The 22162-nt window shown below is 43.1% G+C and overlaps 1 protein-coding gene across 6 annotated transcripts in view; it reads right to left on the bottom strand.

The window, feature by feature from the left end:
- The window catches only part of NAXD (NAD(P)HX dehydratase), a 50810-nt gene extending 34058 nt beyond the window's left edge, over nt 1-16752 (bottom strand). Inside the window, exons 1-6 of one of the 6 annotated variants that reach the window (XM_037375728.1) lie at nt 16438-16683; nt 14181-14758; nt 12541-12912; nt 8993-9143; nt 7647-7692; nt 5845-5933 (exon numbers count right to left, since the gene is read on the bottom strand). In XM_037375728.1, the coding sequence (XP_037231625.1) occupies nt 5845-5933; nt 7647-7692; nt 8993-9143; nt 12541-12912; nt 14181-14739 (1217 nt within the window). In that variant the 5' untranslated portion in view covers nt 14740-14758; nt 16438-16683. Of the gene's footprint in view, nt 1-5844; nt 5934-7646; nt 7693-8992; nt 9144-12540; nt 12913-14180; nt 14759-15109; nt 15347-15483; nt 15781-16276; nt 16404-16437 lie in introns of those variants that run through there. The other 5 variants (XM_037375725.1, XM_037375726.1, XM_037375727.1 and 2 more) reach the window with 5 other exon arrangements.
- Between the last annotated feature and the right edge of the window lie 5410 nt (nt 16753-22162).

The raw sequence follows: 22162 nt of genomic DNA, 5'->3' as shown, positions 1-22162 counted from the left end.
AGCAGTCAAGGTCAACCTTATCTAGCCTTGTAAAGATAGCACAGGTATCAACACAATCATTTTACAACTTGCATTTAGATATATCCAAATATTTAAAGCAGCTGTAGTATGTTTTGATCTCAATCACATTACCAAGGCACGTTGTAACACCATCACCCCCCCACCCCACCCCCCAAAGTATAATGATAACAAAATATCTTGACCTCATATTTTCAGAGTTCATGGAAGTTGTCTGGACCTATTAATACTTCCTGTGAACTGACTTGATAAGCAGAGTCTGTCAAATATTCTTTCAAACAGACTACAATTAACTAAAACCATGTGACAGAATGAAGATGACAATGTAAATTCCCTCAGAATGAAACAGGCTTAAAACATCCCCAGAAAAACTAATGCACTTTTCATTTTTAAATGTTAAAACCAGTAAATAAAGGGACAAGCTTTTATCACATCAATATCCCTCTTTAGTTGACACTCAACTCTTAAGGCACAGATGATAGCTGAATCAATACCCAGAAGGCTAGAGTACTTCAAATCAGCTGTGGACACATGAGAAGACAGAACAAGTCTCAGCCTAAATGTCTGCTTTGCTGATTGTCAGCTGGGAAACAGACCTCAAAACAATGAGACCCTAAAATCTTCAAATTAATAATTAAAAATACAAAAAAACAGAAGCAAATCCCAGGCATGCCTGCCTTCACTCGAACTCAAGACAGATTAAATACCAAAGAAATCTAGTTCTGGTGTCAAATCACAGCAATATGGCAGGTGTTCAGAAGGATGAATTTGGCCAGGATCTAACTGGAGTAAAACGCTGCTACACACGTATATATCTCTTTCTGATGTATCAGAAAGCAGCAAGCACAGCAGCACTCCCCACAGTGATGCTAAAAATCTTTGGCTACTTCTCACATTTTGAAGAGGTGGCAAAACCTCTTTTAGTATCACCTGGGTTAAGGACCTTTGCAACAACAGGGAGGAAAGGGACTACAGTATGGGGTGAATACACCTCCTGTCTTTTTATTCATTCTGCAGCATACAGCACAGAAGCAGCAGCTTTTTGCCAAGAAAGCTGGACACAAGAACACAGGTCCATAAACAAGTTTTGTTCACGGCACTGCACAACAGGATTAGAAACAGTTTAAACATACTTCTCTGAGTCAGCACATACAAACTGACCTTTATCTCTCCCTAAGTAGTTTGAAAAAAAAAAAGAAAAAACCCAAAAATGTTCTCATGTGATTCCTAGCTAGGCTGCTGTCTAAATGAGGGGGAGAAAGATCACAAAGTTTGTGTCTGCATGTTCTCTGCAGGTTTAATAGGGATCCAGCAGCCAAGTCACTTGGGAGGCATCTTTTGGGTAATAGGAGCGATCTGTGCTTTCTCCTTGACTCTCCCTGGTGACAAGAATTCTTGCACTTCTTCCAGCAGCTGATTCAAAAGAGAGGTTAGTCCCACATTACACAGAAGTAGTGTTTAATAGCTACCCTTGGCTAACACAAATAAAAAGTATGAGCTTCCTCCCACAAAGGACCAATGTTTTCGAATCTCCCCTCCCCATAATGAATCAGAAAGAGACAAAAATCTCAAAGATTGTTTGTGGGCCTTCTTTAAGACACTTGGCACTGATAAAAAGTCCTCAAATAACTTACGAGGAGCTCGCTACCCATGATTCGCTTTCATGATTTTTTTCAAATCATCAAAACATAGACAAAATCCAATAAAACCAAGTAAAATATGTTCCAGCAACACTGATCTAAGTTAAGCTTCTTCATTAATGGTAACTGGCCTCAACACACAGGCCAGCCTCATCAGAGTTTTCTCCCCAGTTATTTTTATTTCAAACTGAAAAGAACAATCTTTTCCAAAATCCAAACCAAAACTTGAACTCTCCAATGAACTAGAAGACTTTCAGCAATTCTGGCAATCTTTACTAGTCCATACAGACCCATTGGTATAACCAGCTGGGAGGAAGGTTCTAAATCCGTACCTAGTTCAAGGGTGACTTTTTTGGAGATAATGGAAAAATTACGTGACTTCTTCAGGACCACAAGAAATTGATGACCTGACATCTCATTCTACTTCTCTGATAAAACTCTTGAGATCAAGGAGTGTATCGACTGTTGACTTTACAAATTGTCTGACAATCAGGTTAGAAGTGGGCTACTCAGCAGTATCTTGATCTTTCCTGGCCTACAGAGAAAGAAAAACTCTGTAAGATTATAAAAAAAGTCCTTGCAAAAGGAGCATCTAACACAATAGATTTACCCTCGCTTCTTTTAAAATATAACCAGCTGGGTTCATATAGCTCATTAAACTCTGTGATCACTCACCTATCAAGACAGGATAAGCTAACCCAACACAGGTATCCAAGAAATCTATTCAACCTGACCTGAGTCAGGGAATTAACATCGGGAATATAAAAAAGCTCCTGAAAACTGTTCTCCAGAAAGTTGCCAACACTAATGCAAGAATGTAAGTATAAACACATATAAAGTAGAAATCCATACAGAAAATGCGTGTAATAAAACTCAATAAAATGCAAAACCTAAATTTCATCTTGTCTGCATTTGTGCAGAGTTTGCCACAGGAGCATGTTAGCTGAGAAAACAGAAGAATGTTGCACAAACTGGGGGCAGTGGTGACAAAAGCAAGGCAGCTGTGCCCAAGACTCAGTATACTCCCTATTCAAAAGACCTCGACCTCTGCAATACTCACTTTTCATTTCTCCACAGGGAAGCAGAAAGTCACTCAGCAAAAATACTGCACTGGTTAGCTGGTCAGTTTTTAATTAATACTTTTATCAATACCAAGTCGCCATGGAAGGGGCCATAATGCATTTGACAGAATCCCTGTATAAAAAGGAAAAGCTACTATTGACTATTCATGGCCCATTATTATAGTTGTCATTATTCAGCTCAGGTGGTGAGGATGCACAGAGCCAGGTGCTGAAAATTTGTCTTTCCAGATCCCAGGCTACCATGTCCAGTCCTAGCTCTCTTACCTTAACTCACAGGAACAGGGAATGAAGTAATGAGACAAAAACCAGAAAGTTGCGTTATGTGTGTTCCCAGCACAGGATGTTACACCAAAAGGGATCCCAGGATGGTCTGCAGCTGGGGCCACATGGAATTGCCCTGGCAATGCTGCAAGATAGATGACCATTTCCATAACCCTCCTTCTGCAATCTCGCTCACTCTCACATAACATTCATTGCATCCTTGAAGTGACAGACATTTGCCAAGGACGTGAAATGCAACAGTGCAACTTCTAGCTCTCACATACCTTCCCTAGTCATGCCACACAAGATCCACGATGGCAGCTCTAACAAGTAAAAAAAGCCCTTACATTCAGGGGGCAGCAGCAAAAAAAAGAGCATGCTCTTCCCCTGAGGTGATCCTCTGTGAGGTGAAGGCAGTAGGGAAAGGTAGTAGCAGCCAAGTCACAGAGCAGATGATAAAATGTCAGACTCCTGGCACTACAAAATGGCAGCTGAACCCTGGCGAAATGCCAAGCTGTTCAAACAGTGAATTGAGGAGTACATGGGGCCATAATTATGATTAGCATAATAAGAGAGTGGTACAACAGCTACCTAGTTACTCTGAAGGGTCATGGAGAAATCATAACAAAGCAAAGTTTTAAGGAGAGACACAAAAGAAAACAATGACGTAGCTGCTCGGTGGGTTTTACCCGGAGGTTCTTCCATGCGTGAAGTGCGGCCCCGGAGAAAGTACAAAGACTGTTTAAGAGATCAGGCTCTGAATCAAGAGCGGCTGGCCGCGCCTGCAGAACTCGAATGGCTCCACAACATATAAAAGATCATATGAAAAGTGTGACACTGAAGACAAAGGACTTTACGAGAAAAATAGGCTGTTTGTGTAAATTTGAATAAAACCTGGGCTCTATAGTCAGTCAAGAATTCTTCCTTTCTAACCAGAAAAGACTGTTTTCTCTTTTCCTTGAATGAAGCAGAAGAGATAAAAATACGAGAAAATTTGACAAACAAAATCAGAACATTCTGATATTTGCATTTTTAAATTTTGAATGTCATATAAACAATATTTACAGATCCATTGCTTCATGCAATTAGCCAGATGTCTGGGTGAAATTAATCAGAGTTGTAATAAAAATATTAAACATTTGAGTTTCAGACATAAAGCTATATGGATATGAAAATTTCTAGATTCACTGCACTTAGTACATCTGGAGGAATTTATAGACAGAGTTGAAGTTTAAAATCAAAAGTTGTCTTTGCGAACAGAAAGATCAGAGTTTTCTTTAAGATGTGAATTCCACAGAAGACACTGAGAATCTGCATATAAAAAAAATATCCTTATTTAGTAGGCACAATCTGGACCTACATGAACAGAATTTTTACTGTTTACACATTGTCACCTCCCTTTTTCTCTATGCTGCTTCTGCTTCTATTAACATTTTCCATTGCCACAGACACCAAGAACCTTGGGCATACAAAAAATGCTTCTCCCAAGGCAAGGTCAACTCCTTCCCATACAAGACAACTCTGTGCTGTACACTGAGCGTCATCCATCAAGACAACCTAAGTTACAAGCTAATACTGCTATTGAGATCCTTCATCTCATTTGTTATCATATGATATCAGACATCAACTAAAGATGTGCCTTTTGGATTTTAGAGGCTAATGCAGTTGGACTGGTAAAAAACCTACCCTTGTATCTTCCCCTTGCTTTCAAACATCATTTTTTCCCTATCTAAAATCCACAAAGTCATGGATTTCTCCTCTCTTTGGAAAAAAACCAAAGCAACAAACCTGAAACCCAACAAAATACAACCCTTGATATCTGCCCGTTTAACTGACTTCTTTCTAAGCACCTCTCTCTACACCAACAGAAGTGAAACCCACCTTTAGAATATAATAAACTTATGACTTCCAAGCGCTGGCATGCCCATAAGGGAGATCATATTCTTCTTCTTGGGCACTGAAATATTTCTACCATCATAAATCCTTCCTGACAGCAATTTTAAATTATGCTTTTTCTAGCTTAATCACAGCTTTGCTATGTACAGCAACACACTGTGACACGCATTGGTGCAAGCTAAGCTCAGGGAAATACACCTAAGACACACACCTTAATTCTCATTTGCATTGTAAACCATCATAACACCTAATTGAAACAATTTACCCTGTAAAAGTTCATCAATCAGTAACATACTTCAGAACACAAACTCAGAGAAGCACACACCGATTTTTCCTATTAGAACAGCTACTTATTAAACTTGTCATCCTCTTGTTAATAAATTCTGTATTTTAGCTCATTTTAGAACACACATTTATTCCCAGGAATAGGTGTGTATCTAATGCAACATGAAGAAAAATGAGAATCACCATCCCTCTTGCCCAGTAATTTTGCATAGATTACTATATACACAGCAGTGACAGGAAAAAAGATATGCTACTGTTAAATACTATTAGGATTGAAGAAGCAAAAGAACACACTCTATTTGCTTTTCAAATGCAGATTCTAAAATGCTGACTTGTAGCGATTCTTAGTTCTGGATTTTGCTACTGTTCACAGTTAAACGCATTACAATCACAGAACACGTCAGCAAGTAGTAGAAAGCAAGATCTTTGCTTTTCAACAAATTGTACTTCGACAGTAACGAAAAAAATTCACAACTGATTGTACCTACATTAAATATCTAACTGTTTGTAATGTAAGGACAAACCCAGTAGGTTTTGTAAGCTCCAGCTCATCCACCCTGTAACTCAGAAAAAGAAATAACGCAAACTAATCAACTGTCAGACTTAAATGCTCAAACTAATAATCCTGACTTGCTCATTTAAACAAAAATTAAGTCACTTACAGAACTGGATGAACAATCAGCTCTGGACTATATGATTTGATTACTGTTGCTGCATCTTTGGTACAAAACACATGGGACAAATCTGCACCCTAAAAAAGAAAATTTGCAAACAGAATTACCAAATTTATACTTAATAATAACTTTATCATTCCAAATTTTACTCAGTGAATAATTCACTTGAATTTTACTTCTCAGTAGTTCAAGCAAACTTTATTTTTTCTATTTTGGCACAGACTATCATGCAATGTTTTGGAGAATTTTTTTTGTATCCAACTTCCAATGTAATTTTTTTCTGTTTCTCACCAACAGGACGACTGAAAATACAGTCATTGTGTTTTGAACCTTTATTCACTTCAGAAATGTTTCTCATTTGCAGATGAGCAAGACTAAAATGTCACATGTACAATAGGAAGAAAGGCAAAAGAACACAGCTGAACAAGAGACAGGTTACATTACAGAGGAAAGATAGTACTGTAATATAATTGCAAAATACAGCTATGGCAATCTTATGTGTATCTTTCCAGCCCTACCATTTTTACTCAGTGGGCCAGATCCATATCAGGTAAAGGCTGGCACAATTTCAACAACACCCCTTAAGTTAAATAAACATTAAAGCTGAGGAGTTTAGCCTCAAGCTTCTGTTATCAACTCAAAAAAATCAGACATACATATAAAAACTATGTAAGCAGTGACCAGAAAGCTTGATCTTGTACCTGTCTTGCATATTAACATTTCCCAAGGTTAAGAAAGTGTCTGTTCTGCTTTATTACTATACATTTAACATTTCAAGCTACCAAACAATGCAGGCAATTGATCCTATGACTCTTTATGTGCAGATGTAATGATCTGAGACCAAGTGACTTCAATGGGGCCCTCCTAGTATGCTACTGTACTTGCACAAAGTGAACAGAAAGCTGAGCGGCCTTGGTATCTTATAGAAGATCATTAAATAATATAATTTCAGTTTTAAATCCTTGAGGGACTGCAGCCTGGGGGGGGTGGAGGGGTGGAAATGCCGGGATTGGTTACCTACTTACTGAAACAAATCTTCAAAAGAGAAACATACACAGTGAACTGAAAGTACTGACAGACTACAGAGTACTGAAAAGTATATGTGTTAGGCAAGTATGATTTTTTTACATTTGAATAATGACCACTGTATTTACATAGTCCACAGTAAATATATTTTTAGCCAGTTAATATGTCACTAAAATAAGGAAGCTCACACTTCTAGGAAAAAAAGCTTTGAAAATACTTCTGCTGAAGATTATAATGTAAATAAAACAGGCTATTAAAAATCACATTAAATTTAATCAACAATTTTTAGACTTAGAGCACATAAGAATTTTACTAGCCTGAAGTTGTAGGTTTTGAAAGTTACTTCATTCAACACACTTATCAGGTCCAGAAAAAAATTCTGAAAAACTGACTGCAGCACTGAAAACACAACTTTAAACATTAATCTCAAGCTATTTTGTTGTCCACTTTTGGAGAAAATATTTCATCAAGTTTTGAAAGTTCCTATCCAAGTCTCTGATAAAACAGTTCTGCCTCCAGAATCTTCAGTTTGTTAACATGTTTAACTTCACCTTGTACAGAGAAAATACAGAAAACTTAGCAAATGACACATATTTACAAAGTATTTCCAAATATCCAGAACTAAGGATTTTCTTTGTTAAATAGAAGACCTTTTAGAACTCAAATTTCACATGCAGCACAGAACGAATGCTTTTTAAAAAATGGCACTTCGCCAATACAAATGATGAAAAGTTCATTTTGGATTGGTATAAAAGATCACGTACCACTTTGAGAGCTGTAATTGCAGCAAAATATGGTGCTCCAGTGTATCTAGAACGAAATACAATTTAGGTTAGGAAACACAGTCATGAGATTAGATAATCTTAAAATTAGCCTGCCGTAATGAAGTCCCAAACCGAAGAGCAAATTTTTTTAAGTTTTCCCTTTTTTTTTTTTCTCTAAAAGACAGATAGTCTTGCTACACTGAAACCAATCTCAAACCTTGTTCTGATTTCAAAGGTGCAGGATTTCACCTTAGCCACCTGATCCTTTCATAGAAATATTTATAAAGATCATGCCATAAAAAACCCAAACTTTTCTCAGACAACCAACTTAAAAGTTTAGAGGCAAACAAAACAAAACAACGGTCAAGCACTGTTTGCAAGTCAAATCTGGGATCTGTGACCTGGATCAGTCCCATCTGGTTTTAGATGCTGAACTAAAGTGCCAAAACTGTGATTCCAGTTGCCCTAAATTCTCTTTATGAAGACTGAAGAGAGAGATATGGACAGAATCACCCTCCAGAGGTGCTTACTTCTGCCAAGAGGTAAGAACCTAAGCCCATCTGACCAGCAGGAAAACTAACTCCTGGCTAATCAACCCAGCTATAAGACAGCACCTTTTTGCTCATCATGGAATTTTTATTAATGGCAGATATCCAACGGCAGATCTCTCTCACAGGAGAAAGATGCCATCTCTACTCCAAGTGGGGAAAATGAAAAACAGGAAGGTGTAGTGCCTCATTCAAAGTATTGTGCAGATTACTGAACATGGTCAAGAAAAGAACAGCACCTGATTTCTTTCTAGGTCAACAGAGCATTTAACTGATTTATACTTTATCTCTTTTTTTTCTCCTGAAACACACTATTTCTATTATTCCAGAACATAAAACAAGGTATTGACAGAATCTAGTAACCACTACATTTTATCATAATAAAAAGTACACAGTAAGAAAACACTCTATTTCTGATTTAAGAGACCCAGTTCCCAAGATACCAAAATGTATTAAAAAAAAAATTAAGATGTGCCACTGTCTTACTCTACTTATTCTAGAACTTCGTCATGCAATGGGAAAAGAGTAACACTGAAAGCAGAGAGAATGTGGTGGTCAAAAACCAGAGAGAAGGTAGACACAGACACAAAGAGTGTTCTGTTTCAACCACATTTACTACCAAAATTTTGCAACACAACTGCAGGGAAACATGTTTTTTGATAAGTATGCATGATCATGATGGACTAGTAAAGCTCTCTGGAAAATACTCATGGAAGGTGAGTTTGAATGGCTTCTACAAGTACCTATGACATCCTCAAACTCTCTCAGAAACAAAAATAAAATCTCTGTTTTACTTACTCTTGACATCCTCCAACAATGCCTATGCGTCCATCTTGACCTTTATGCCTTTTCCCTGTTAAAGGAGGGATAACATTGCGCACCAGTTGAAAAATATTCTCCATATCCTTTAGAGAGTGTGTTCTGTGCAGTGAAAAAGATCTCTCTATAACTGAAAAGAAGAAAATAAGTGTTACTTTAAAGTATGTTCTTCCTTAAACTACTATCAGCATTTCTTTTGAAACACTATTCATAAACACAGATAAAATCAGAGATACAAAGTGACATACTTCTAAAAACCAAATGCTTCATCACTCAAAGGAAAACAGTAACTAGAGAAGGTGATCATTTTAAAAACGAATTTAGGGTCTGATGCAAAGAATACTCCCATCGACTGCTCACAGTCCTAATTTAGGGCTTAGGTACAGAAAGAAACAACCACCCAGAAGAAATAACCCATAGCTACATGAACATTTTGTAACTAGAAATATCATCTTAGTTCAGCCTGAAATCACTTCCACAAATAAACTCAACAGTAATAGGTACACTTAGTAAGGGCTAAGCACATACAGATACAGAGCAAGCACAGAGCAACTAAAACCACATTTCAAATGTACACCCTAGCTTTATTTTTTGCTTCCCCTTAAAGACTTCCACCTCTTAGCAGAACCACAGCCTATCTCACTGCTTTTTTTATTTTGGCAGATGGTTACAAAGCGTAATGGAAGTCTTTCTGCAAAACTATAATCCAATGCACTGGATGCACAACATTACAAATAGCACACAAAGATAATTTTAAGCTATAATACCACTACAGATCTCTGATGCAAAGCTACATGTCAAGCTACATATTACAACAACTGCACACTCAGAAGGCTACATATTCAAATTAGTGTTTCAAAAGACTAGAAAAATTTAGAAGAAAGTATTTCAACAATTACAAATAAAGAGAAACTGTTTACCTAACATAGGACAAATCTGAAGATCAATACTTCTCTCAACAATGAGTTAACTATAAATTGCAGCAAATACACTAAAAGAATAAGCACTTGTATTTGAACAAAGCTCCTCATTAACTGCACAATTCTGTTCATAAGAGGGGTTTATTTGAACATTAGTATTAGTCTCCTAGACCTTAACTCTGGTTTTTCACAGATCTTCTAAAAAGTTTTCAAGGAACTGCTATATGGTAATACATTATTATGTAAAAAAATCCCATGATAACTCCTTATTTTCAGCTGTATAAAACTTAGTAACTCCACCCCCTAATTCCAAAATCGGGGTGGGGGTCGGGGGTGGAGATGGTGGTGGTGGTGTAGGAAAAACTGTTCCAGAAATTTTGGACATAATAGTGGGGAAAAAATGTAATACACAAGAAAACTCTGCATCTGTGCGCTATCAGCAGAAAGCATCTTTTTCTCAGTCTTCCACTGACTCTACACCTAAACCAGACACACTAATCTTCAGTAATAAAATGCTTTAGTGTTCAATAATGATAAATACTCCTGGCTGATCTTTTGCTTTTAAAATCCTTCTATAATACAGGCATCCCATTCTTGCTGAGATTTAGAAAAAAAAAAAAAAAAAAGAAAAAAACACCCTGTTTTGGACTATGGCCAAAATAGCACTGCAGTGACCCAGAGGAGAACAAAACGCTCATCTCCTCTGGAAATAAGGCAGATTATTGTCTTTAAATCACACTTCATACACTCAGTGGTTTTCAACCACACAAGAAATACACTTATCATATAGCTTGCAACCCTTAGAGTGCAATGTTGTTAAGGAGGTCCTCTGTTTCTTTGTCATTTTTTGTTTATATGTAAAGTAATTGAATAATAAAAAGGGAGAAAACAGAGAATTGTACAAACAGCAATTCTTAATAGAGCCCCACTCTATCTACAGAATCACTAAGGCATATTTAGCTATACACAACTGAAATCTAAAATCCTTATCAGATGTGCTGACTGAAGCATTATTTTCACATTTTATTATAGCTTTGTTACACCTTCACCAATTAAAATATTAAAATAAAAAATTAAAATGATAATCCCGAGTTGCTCTTGCTATAGTTAAATATATAATGCATTTTTGCACAGTGTAGTATGATTGTATACCTACATGATGAAATCCAGTAAGAAAAACTGAACTTTAGTTTCAAGTCTTTACAGATACTGAAACTCTTTCAACACAAAATGTCTCAGAAGTAATGGCAAGTCCTTGTAGGTACCATCACCCCAGTCTAGAACCTTAAACGATTTCCTAAAGGGTTTTCTAAAGCGCTCCAGATTTCCTTTTAACTTAAAAGTAAAAATAACATTTAAAACACAGAATCCATATGTATGCTGTAATTTACCTACAGAAGTCTGCTGCCATCAAGGAATGCTACAGACCAACTGTCCAGTCAAGAAGAAACACCATCAAGTCAGCCAGCCTAAACCTTCAATAGGCCTAACCCCCCAGTCCCTCATCCATTTTACAGGGAAACGCAGTAGGTAACAGAACTGAAAAGGCTCCAAGATCCTCTCAAGTAATCATAGAATGCCCTTTAGGGTCTGGCATGCCAGATTATTATTCAGCACTGAGGCTGAGTGTTTTTCTTTCTCTTCAAACCACACTTTTTTTACCTGAGCAGTGTGAAATTCAGAATTCAAACAGAATGAGACTTGTTTAATTTCCACGTGGCAGGCTACAACCACTAAGCCCCAAACTGACTCTGGTTTCAGCATTGATAACAGTATCCCTGTTTTCCTCCTGCCCATGCAGTCTACCTCCATGTACAAAGAGACCATGATAAACATAAATGACATGGAGCCACAGATCCCGAGTCTGATAATGAATGCCAATATCTGATTATCAGCTTCTGGCCCACGCATACGGTACAGAAGGAAACGTCCGTGCATAAATTCTAATTCTAGAGTTATTGCTTTGCCTTTTTATTCAAAATAAATTCAGACACCCAAAGAATTTATAAATGAGCTAGTGTAGAAAAAAAAATATACCAATATTTTCATCTTCTATTACACCCACTACATATAATGATGTTTAATTTAAAGATAAGATTTAGAATTTTGATTAAAAGAAGCTGGATTTTAACATTTGACTGAGTTCAGTGTAGGCAAAACTTCACTCTTTTCCCAACCCTGAAAAAACACATGCACAGCCACAACATCATGTACTGGGTTACGCCTGTTAACAGCAGCAGAATTTCCGCTACAAGGTACCTAATGTTTCCAGACAATTTTCAGCAAAGGTGCTACTTGCCTTTTACATATAAAACTTCTAACTTCACTTTACAGAACTGTGAATGTGGAAGGAAGTCCCCAATGTTTACAGGGTTTGAAAGGTTTTATTTTTTGCCCATCAAAATTTGTGTTGCTAATGTATCTATATTAAATAATCAGTACAATGGTACGAATGAGGTTTTAATTTCATTTTACATCAGACAGACACCTTCACCACAATATTAAATAATTCCAATTAGCTTTTATTTCCAAAGCTACTTACTACCAGTGCTTTCACACAGAAGTTTAAAAAAAACTAGCTTTTATTTATGCTATAGAAGGAAGTACCTATCGGTGGAGAAAGTGCTGCTGTCATAGCATTATAATTAAAGTTATCCCCATATGAACGATGGTTCGCTCTCTGAGGCGGACTTGCTGGTATAGATTGTGACCTTTGTGATACCGTAGAAGAAATTCCTGCCAACATCTGTCCCAACATCTGTAACATCTGGAGCTCTCGAGCATGCTCAGCTTCCCGACGCTTGTCCTCAATTTTGAGCCTCTGCTCTTCATATCTGTAAAATTTCTCTTCTGTATCCACACTCTGCTGCAGGAATTTTTCCATCATTTTATCCAATGTTAAATTTGCATGGCGTTTTTTTGATCTTTTGGGCTGATTGAGAGGTGGGGTAATAGTTGGAGCATTAATTTCTTTAAAGCCTAAAACAAGAAGAGAGACAATTATTTTTCTGAAGAAAAGTATTTTTCTAAGAAGCAGTTAAAAAACTCCCTATTGAGATGTGCACCTAATGCGCCACAATGTTGTTATACTTTTTCAAGGTGAATTGTACTTATTTCAGATATTTTTATTTCAGAGTACCAAAGCAAAACCAGAACCTTCTATAAAGTTATAAAGGTTACAGGAAAATCACACAGAGGCATCTTTTAATTGTTGTAGTACTAAACTTCAACAATAGGAGTCTTTTTGATCTTCTAAAAAGGTTTAAGTGAAGGCTATTAAATAGTATAGTCTCATTTGTGTATTGCAGGTAATTACATTAATCTAAATTGAGTTTCAGTCTGTTGGCATTCTGAATTTGCATTTCAAAAGACATTAGTGTAAACAACTCTTTGATGGGGTTTATGTGCAAAAAGAAGGTTGGTAAGATGTCAACCAATTGGCCAATTCCTCAGTGATGTCAACTTCTGAAGACAGGTTCATGTTTGTATTAAAACCACAGCACTAGTCTAGATTTAAAACAAACAAATAGCACTGTCCCCCCTCCTCCACAACAGAAATACGGAGCCGAGGGTAAAGAATGAGCAAGGAAAGGACAGGCTTTATCTAAGGGCTGTTTCTGTCCACATGCCCGCTAAAGTTAGCAGCAGTGTTTCTGAAACAACTCAAGCTATTAATTCCATAAAAGCTCTCCCCTAGATTTCTTGCCCATCTGCAACAATAAGCAGATTTTTCAGGTATTCTCGTCATCACCATTTTAATACCGATTAACAAAACAGTACAATAGTCTGCAGGGAAAAGGCGAATCCTCCAGCGAGGATGCCCGTTTTCTTGTACGGCGCTACCTGACACTTTGTCTTGCTAATCTCTGCGCTAGTTTTCCATTGGTTTCCTATCGATAAACACCGATAAAAGCTCACTATGGTCTCCGTCCCCCAGCATCTCCCCCTACCCGGTTTGCAGCGTTTCCCGCCCCCCGCAGGAGCCCGCTCCCCCTCCAAGCGGCGGCGTTCGCGGGGGGCGGGGGGGAGCTCTCAGGAACGAGCAAGGTGCCGGGAGCGGGGGGAGACATGGGCGGATTTCGGAGCGCAGCGGCCGCCGCGAGAGCCGGAGGGTATGGCAGAAGCCACTAGAAGCACGCTAGCTGGAGAGAGACACCGGCAGTTGGGCTGTGAGAGCCCCGGGGGGGCCGCGCTGCCCGAGGGGTGAGGGGAGGACACCCGGCGCCGGGAGCCCGCCGGCTACTCACCGTCGCCCGGAGGCACGGGGATGGCGAAGGGGGGGCACTCCACTTTGATGGGGTGGTCGGCGTAGGAGGAACACTCCCCGGAGTCCTCGGTGAAGTTGTCGCGGGGGGACTCCAGCTCGGCGTCCTCGTCCAGCTCGGCGTCCACCTCGCGGCTGTTGTGCGGCGTGCCCGGCGTTGGCGGCCCGGCCAGCGGCCCCGCCGGCTGGGCGCCGTCGGGCGGCGGGGCTAGCGGCTCGGGGGCGCCGTCGGGGCCCCCCCGGCAGCTGAGGATCCGGTCCATCTCGTCGTAGTACTTGCATATCTTGCGGGCGTGCCCGTTCTTCTTCAGCCCGTCCCGGGCCTGGTAGTACTGGCGCTTGAGGCCCTTGATGCGGATGCGGCACTGCTCGGGGGTGCGCTCGAAGCCCAGCTCGGCCAGGCGGCAGGCCACGTCCCGGTACACATGGCTGTTCCGAAAGTTGCCGTCCAGCGCCGACTGCACGTCCGCCTCGCCCCAGATCTCCAGGAGCGCCCGCGTCTCCAGGTCCGACCACAGGAAGCCCCGCGTGTTCGTGATCATCCTTGGCCGGCCGGGGTCACTGCAATGGCCGCGCACGGGGGAGAGGGAGGGAGGGAGGGAGGGAGAGAGCGAGGGAGGGAGGGACGGAGGGGGGCGGAGGAGGGCGGCGGGGAGGAGGGAGGGGGGTTTAATGCCCGCACTCGGCTCTCCCAGGGGGCGCCTACGCCAGCCCCGGCCGCGGCAGCCGCGGTGCGGCGGAAAGCGGCGGACAGCCGGGCCCCGGGCCCCGCATCCCAGCCCGGGCCGCCGCCGCTCGCAGCCCGCACGCACGCGAACAAAACTTTACAGGCACCGCTTTGCGCTGCGGGCACCTGCAAAAAAAAAAAGGGGGGGGGGGAGGGGGTGTAAAAAAAAACCACCAACGACCCACCTTCTGCTCCCCCGGCTCGCCCCCCTCCGAAAACAATGACAAATAAAAAATGAACAAGCGGGCGCCCGATGCGGAGCTGCGGCCTCCTCCCCCGGGGCAGGACGCGCCGCCACCCCGCTCAAGCAGCCGTCCGTGCGCGGCCGCTCCCCCGCCCCGGGCTCCTCCGGGAGCGGCAGGACGACGGCGCTGGCTGGACTTGGAGGCCCTGCTCATCACAGTGCGCCTCCCTGCCTGCCTCCTCCCTTCCCCCCCTCCCCGCCGCAGTGGAGCGCGATCCCTGCACACACACACACACACACACACACGCACGCACTCGGGGGGCTGCGGCTCGGCACACGGCAGCCGAGAGCCCGCGGCTCCGCTCGGCGCCCTACCTCAGCCCGGCACACCGCCGCGCCGCGCCAGCACGGGCACAGCATCCCTGCCCCCTCCCCAGGGCCGCCGTGTCACTCAGCAGCGGGGCAGGCAGCCAGGCTCCCGCACGCACGCACTAGCGCACACGCACACAAGCGGTGCCTGCGGCTCGGCTCGCCCGCGCAGGCCGCCACAAAAGCCCACTCTGTGGCTGGCGGAGACGGCGCCTCCCGGTGGCCCCCGTCTGGGTCGGGCAACCGCTGCCCTCGGCGGACCCCTGCGAAGGTGCCGGGGGTCGCTCCTGTGTGCGCTCCCCCCCCGCTCCCCGCCCTGGCCGTCCCTTCGCAAGGCAGGTGAGCGGCCCGGCCGGCCCCCCGTGGCAGAAGGGGGTGCGTTTCATTGTGCCGCGCCGCCCCGGGGGCCCGCTGCCGCCCACACGCCGCTCCGGCCCCGGCCCTTTCGCTTTGGTTTTGCTGCGAAACCGTGCTCCGGCGGGAACTGCGGGGCGGCGGCGCCAAGCCCACCTCCCCGTCACGGGGGCCCGCCGCCGCCTCCCTCACGCCCCGGCCCAGCCCCCCAGCGGGGCTGCCCGGCCGAGGCCCTGCGAGGCAGCCCTTCCTTCCGCGGGGAACACCCGCCCGCCCACGGGCTTCCGCGGCCCCCCTCGGAGAGCAGCCCTCGGCACCGGGAAAGCCCGCCGCCGCTGGGCGCACTGCCGGCCCAACGCGCCCACCGCCCGGCCCGCCCCCGCCTCCCCTCAGGCGCAGGCCCCACCCCCTGCCCGCCACAGCCCCGGTGCGGAGAGGTTTATACCTTCATCGCACCGCAGCCAGAAGGCCGCGGCCAAGGCCAAGGCCAGCGCAGCCAGGGCGCCGGCGGTGACAGCGCCCCGTCCCCACATCCTCCCGGGGGAGAAGGCAGGGGCTGTGGCCGGGCTGGGCCCCGCGGCCCGCCGCTCCGCGGTCTCCTCTTACCTAGCCACAGCGCGGGGTTCCCCACACCCCTCGCCAAGCAGCGCGCACAGCTCATCGGCGCGGCTTCCGGCTGGGCGCCGGGCCGGGTAGGGCCAGGCACGGCAGGGCAGGCCAGGCCTACGCGGGCGCGCCCGCTCCGCTCCGCGCCTCCCCGCGGCGCGCCGCGGCCTCCCCCCACCCCCGCCGGCAGCCAATGGCGGCGCGGGGCCTGCGCGGGCGGGCCGCGCTGAGGTAACGGCCGCGGCTCCCGGCCCCCCGGCAGCCGGGCAGGGCCGCTGCGGCCTTCTCTGGTGACGGGGCCTGCCGCCCGCGGGCCTCCCCGCTGCCGCCCGCCCCCGGGCCTCCTGCCCCCGCCCGCGCCGCTGGGTGTCGGGCGGCGAGGTAAGGAACGGGACAAGGCCGCGCAACGTGCGCCCCGGCGGCGCGGCAGTGCGCCCCGGGCGACTGTGTGGCAGGGCCCCGGCCCGGAAGCCGAGAGATAGAGCCGGGAGCGCTCGGTCCGGCCGGCGCGGTGCTTTGGTGCTGCCTTCCTGGCCCGTTTAGTTGGAAACAATCAAAACCTAGGAATTACCATTTATTGTTCTGTGCATTTGAAAGCTCTTCACATCCCTCACCTCACCAGGCGTTTCTGAGCAAACACCTGGTTTATGAGTGTGATTCATTTCTCAGCTATTTCTAGCTCAGATGCATCATTTCAGAGCACTATTCTTGTGATATTTTCATTGACTCTAAAACACACCAGAGCCAGTAAAAATACTGGCTGATGTTCACCTCTGGTCCTACGGCACCTACTTAATTTAAACAATAAATCAAAATACAGCATCACCCAGGAAAAACTAACATGATTATATGCATGAGAAATCTGAAACATTAAAGCTCAAAACAGCTGTAATTTCTGCTCTAGACCCCCGGGTATTTCAAGCAAGAGTGTCATTATTAACTCATAAAAGCTTCTAGCCTAACTACAGCAGTAAAATGCCGATGTTTCAATCAATTAGTATTTTGAAGGGGTGAAGACAGACAATATTTGCCTTTACTGTTGTGTGTTACAGATAAGCTGTGGTCAAACAGGCCTGCTGGTGGACCAAACCCAAGCAGGAAAGATCTGTGCCCTTCAGCTTTGGAAGCATCGCTTTAAACAGGCATGCAGGCTGCAAGACAACCTGAGCCTTTAGTAACCCAGATTGAACAGTAACCCACGTACCAGAGCAGAACGTGGATGTCTGACAAGCTCACTGTAATATATTAACTTGTTCATTGAAAAGTTACTCTTCTATAGGTCCTGGTATCTGGTAAGATTTTAAAAGCAATACCGGATCGGTAAAATTTGCCCTGTATTCAGGCAGCTTAAATAATACTTTTTACACTTTGATTATCTGTCTGTGTGGCAACCCAAAAGACAGATTCAATGGCCAATCACATTTAGTTTTTACATGAGTTTTCACCCAGAGAAAAAGGTTATTGGGTTTTTGAACCACCATTTTCCTTATACTCATGTTTTGATTCCAACTGGAAGGATAAAGAGCATGTAGATTTCCTGTAACTCCAGCAGTGATGTAATGTCTGGAAGAGAGGGGGGAATGAACGATGTAAATGTTTTTTTCATCTCATCGGGTATCTCTGGCTCCACCAAAAACACCTTGTGCCCAACAAAACAGAGGGGAAGAAAGATACAGTTGTAATGTTTTTCGCTGGGTTCTCTGGTTTCCTTTGTAGCAGAGATGGAAGCAAGTTCTTCTGATGCTGCAGAGCCCTTAGAAGTTGTTTGTGGAATCAGTGAAGTTTTCAGGACTCAATTCTCAATTCACATGTGGAAGAAAACCTAAGGGTATCTATGGGCTTCCTCTATGCCAGTGTTGTTAGGTTGTTATGTACAACCTTGACACCAACTAAAACAGTCTAGCTACTACTATTGGCCTACATGAATGTAAGAACTTTGAGCAAAAGACATTGCTGCCTCTCAAATATTCTACTATTCTGCATCTAATTCAAGGTACCTTCTTTTGGTACGGCACTGGCTGCCATCTTCATACCCTGTGCAGTATAAATCCATAACTACCAGTGCCATCTCGGAACCCAGCATCAGCGATGTTACTTCACCGGAGGATGGGGCGGGGAAAAGGAGCCTTTTACAGAACTACAGAAGGTAAAAGGTGTATGAGGCAAAAGTTCACACACCCACAATAGAATTAAGAGGAAAAGCAAATGCAAGAGGCACTTATTTCTTTAGGTATACACTGTGTGGTGCATTTTTTATCAAGCTTCTTGGTCTGACAGTTCTGTCACTTTGCTTGTCCATCTCTTCCATTGAGGGAGGAATGACCCTGAGGAATTCCCTTTCATGCCTTGGGCAAAATCCTTCTGGCTTCATTGCTTGTTGCTCCATTGCTGGTCCCTACCTCTTTCTCAGTTTTGCCTCTCCTTCTCTAGCTCTTGATCTCAGCCTTCAGTTCCAGCATTTTAACCCTTATCTAGCTGCACTGTCACCACACCATATCATCCTCATTAGTGGAATAATTACTGCAACCTCTTTCTCCCCTGCTACGCAAAGAAAGACTAGCCATCAATGGCCAACCTGAGAATGTCCTACTACTGTCAAGGTAAGCAAGAGCGTGGAGATTTGACTTAGTAGTAGATGGCAGCAGTCACTGACAGCTGATGCTTGCTGGGAACAGAATGTATATGCACAGATAGGGGGATGTATGGACTATAAGTTAGATGTCCCTAGGTAGAGACCCCAAAATAGTGACCACTGGACCATTTTGTGGCCTCTTCTGCAGGTTCCTGCTCAACCTTTGTTCACAGTATTTCTGTTTGGGTTTTTTTTTTTTTTTCCTTCTGATCACTTTGTACCCACTTGGCACTTACATCTGAGTCCTTGTCATCCATTTGGCAACTGTTGTGCAACCCTGCCTACCCATCCCATTCCAAGGAGAATGTGAACAGCAGGTGGCAATAGCAGAGCTTGCAACATTCTTTGTGTTCTCACCACAAATAATTGTCAGCTTGTACTGGAATCATTTAATTTCATAAATATTATAAACATATCCATGTTAATGACTCTAACAGGAGGTTTAAGCATTCATTTGGAGCGAGGGAATGGAAGAACTGAGAGTAATAAGTGCATGTAATTGAAACTGCCCATAAAATATGACCAAAGATCTCTTTGTTGTTGAAATAGGTATCTGGAAGCACTCTTCAGAGTGAAAAAGTGGGAAGTCCTCATTTCGTTTGAATGTTTACCTAGCTAAATTGTAGGAGTTAGAATTGATAGTGGTAATAGACAAGGCAGTAATGGCATATAAGATCAAAAGGGAGCCAATTCTTTAGATGTTACTAACAGTACTATTTACTGCCATTAAAGCGAGTGGAATGAGCATGTTTTACACCAAATATTACGTTTCTCTTAGTACAGAGCAAAATGTGTTTTTCTATGGTGTAAATTTTAGTTTGTTAGTTTTGCTGTCTCTAGGCTGCAATGAAACTAGAAAGAGGGTAAGAAGACCTGAAGCTATAATAATATTCCTGTCACTATGCTTCTGTGCATTTTTATATTCAAGAGGAAGGATAGCAGCAAGCAATTAACAGCAAGCTGTTACAAAAACACATCAACATGCTTCGGTTTACCTGTAAAGCTTACTAAACAGGAATGGGCCAAAGAAGTGAAAGGAAACTGTAAAGGAGAAGAAACAGGTCATTTTTGTTTTATGCGAAGTGAACAGTAAGGTTTTTTTTCTTTTTGCTGAGTGTTAATGGTGACAAAAACAGATATCAAAGAAACAATAAAGAGAATTTTTCTGTTTTGTCCCCTTCTTAGAGCAGGTGGTAAGAATGATCTATGTACTGGAATAGAAGCAAAGATAGTTTTTGTGGCTCACCCAGCCTCTTCAAACAAGTTCCTGATACCTAGTGCAAACAAACATATATAAACTCACACATCTTTTAAGCCACATCCAAAAAGTTAAAACAAATGGTCTCTTTTTCAATAGGGAATAAGGAGACTCTAAGAAAGTAAATATCATGTAATTACACCATTTTCTGTAAAACTTCTTTTGCTTTGTCCTTTGGTGGCAGAAGGCAACATTTGCCAAATCCATTAACTTACACAATTTAAAACACCACTATTATTATGAAATATACTATTAATTTATGTCAGATTTTGCCATTCAATAGTTACATGATGTTTTATTTTAAATGTATTTATTTAGATGTAGCTGACTGTGGGGCTTTGTCTGGGTATTCTCTTTTCCATTGTACAAGTCAACCTCTTGCTCAAAACTCATCTTTATGTGCATTTAAGAGACACATGGATACTCAGGATGATGGACAGATTTGTAAAGGATAAATCAGTTTTACCTTAAATGACACAGTGCAGTTCAGTCTTGGAACCACAGTATATATCGAACATGACTGCTAGAAGAAGACAACATGCTATATCCACAAAGGGATTTAAATGCCGAAACGTTCCTCTTTCAGGCACTCTGCTCGGTTTTTTTTTCTTGTAACATGCTGCTGGTTATCTCACAGATCCAGCATATCAACTTTAGTAGTTGTGTCCCCAGTTTTTTCTGGAGACTTTGTAGTTGCTTTCCCCACAATCCCTTAAGCCTTGCATTTGTAGTCAGTCTCAGATTGCTGTAATACCACAGGTAATGTATTTGCCTCCAGTTGCTTCTGGAGTTGTGCATAATCTTGTTGCCCAAAGGAAAAAGCTGTAGTTCTCTTTCCTCCCTGCAAAAGCTGTTCATGTTAGGTATTCCTGAGATCTCCTGTATGTAAAGTATACTCTAGTCCTTAATATGCCTGCTTTTAATGTACAGGTGTTAAAATTTAACACACATACCTCAATTTCATTACAGCATCACCTACTTGAAAGTCAGCATATATGCATGTGGATTATTTCTTCCTGTTGTTGCCACAGCTGTATGAGTGTATGGGCAGCAACAATTCATTTTCTTCCTGCCGAGGCCAACCCTGCAAGTTTTACTGGTGTAATTAATCCCATTGTGGAAGGAGAAGGTCATTTAAAAATAAAAGCCAAAATAGGGTAAGAGGGTAGATATAACTATGTCATTATAAAGTTGACACATCAGAATGATGATTTTCTTTGCTGTATGGGAATAGCTGTCTCAGTATAAAGCACATTTGTACAAATGTAACTGTAGACATGTTAAGAAGTTGAGGTAGCAAGGAATATGTATTGCTTTAGTTCTATCACGATAATCAAAATGGTACCTATTTTTGACAGACAAGCCCAAAAGAACCTATGGCAATTTTAAATTACTTGGCCAATATTTTTCCACAAAGAAGCTTGTCGTTTCCTGTGAAGTAAACTTTTCAAAGCCACATTTCCATTTTCTGTCCTTCATTATTGTTAACACCTTTCCCAGAAAAGCATGCCACGTCAATGAATCCTGTTCTCCTAATAGCATGTTTTCATGAAGAACAGTTAATGAAGGAGCAACAAAGGTCAAGATGGGTGGGAATTTTATGTGGGGGTGTGGGAAGGAGAGTCTTGGCATATGGTTCCCCAGAACTAGGGCTGCCAAATGTCACGTGTCAAGAAAGAGGATGCATGACCAGGGAGGAAGGGAGGCAGGTAGCCTTTCTGCCCCTGATCTCCTGCAGTCACCTCTGGATTCGCATTAGAAGAGTTCAGGCAGCCCATGCCAGGGTCACCACTCTGCACCAACCCGCCCCTCCTGCACTCCCACTGTCTTCCAGT

The sequence above is a fragment of the Falco rusticolus genome, chromosome 2 (genome assembly GCF_015220075.1).
Source record: "Falco rusticolus isolate bFalRus1 chromosome 2, bFalRus1.pri, whole genome shotgun sequence".
Lineage (NCBI taxonomy): Eukaryota > Metazoa > Chordata > Aves > Falconiformes > Falconidae > Falco > Falco rusticolus.
This window is presented reverse-complemented; position numbering and strand designations above follow the sequence as displayed.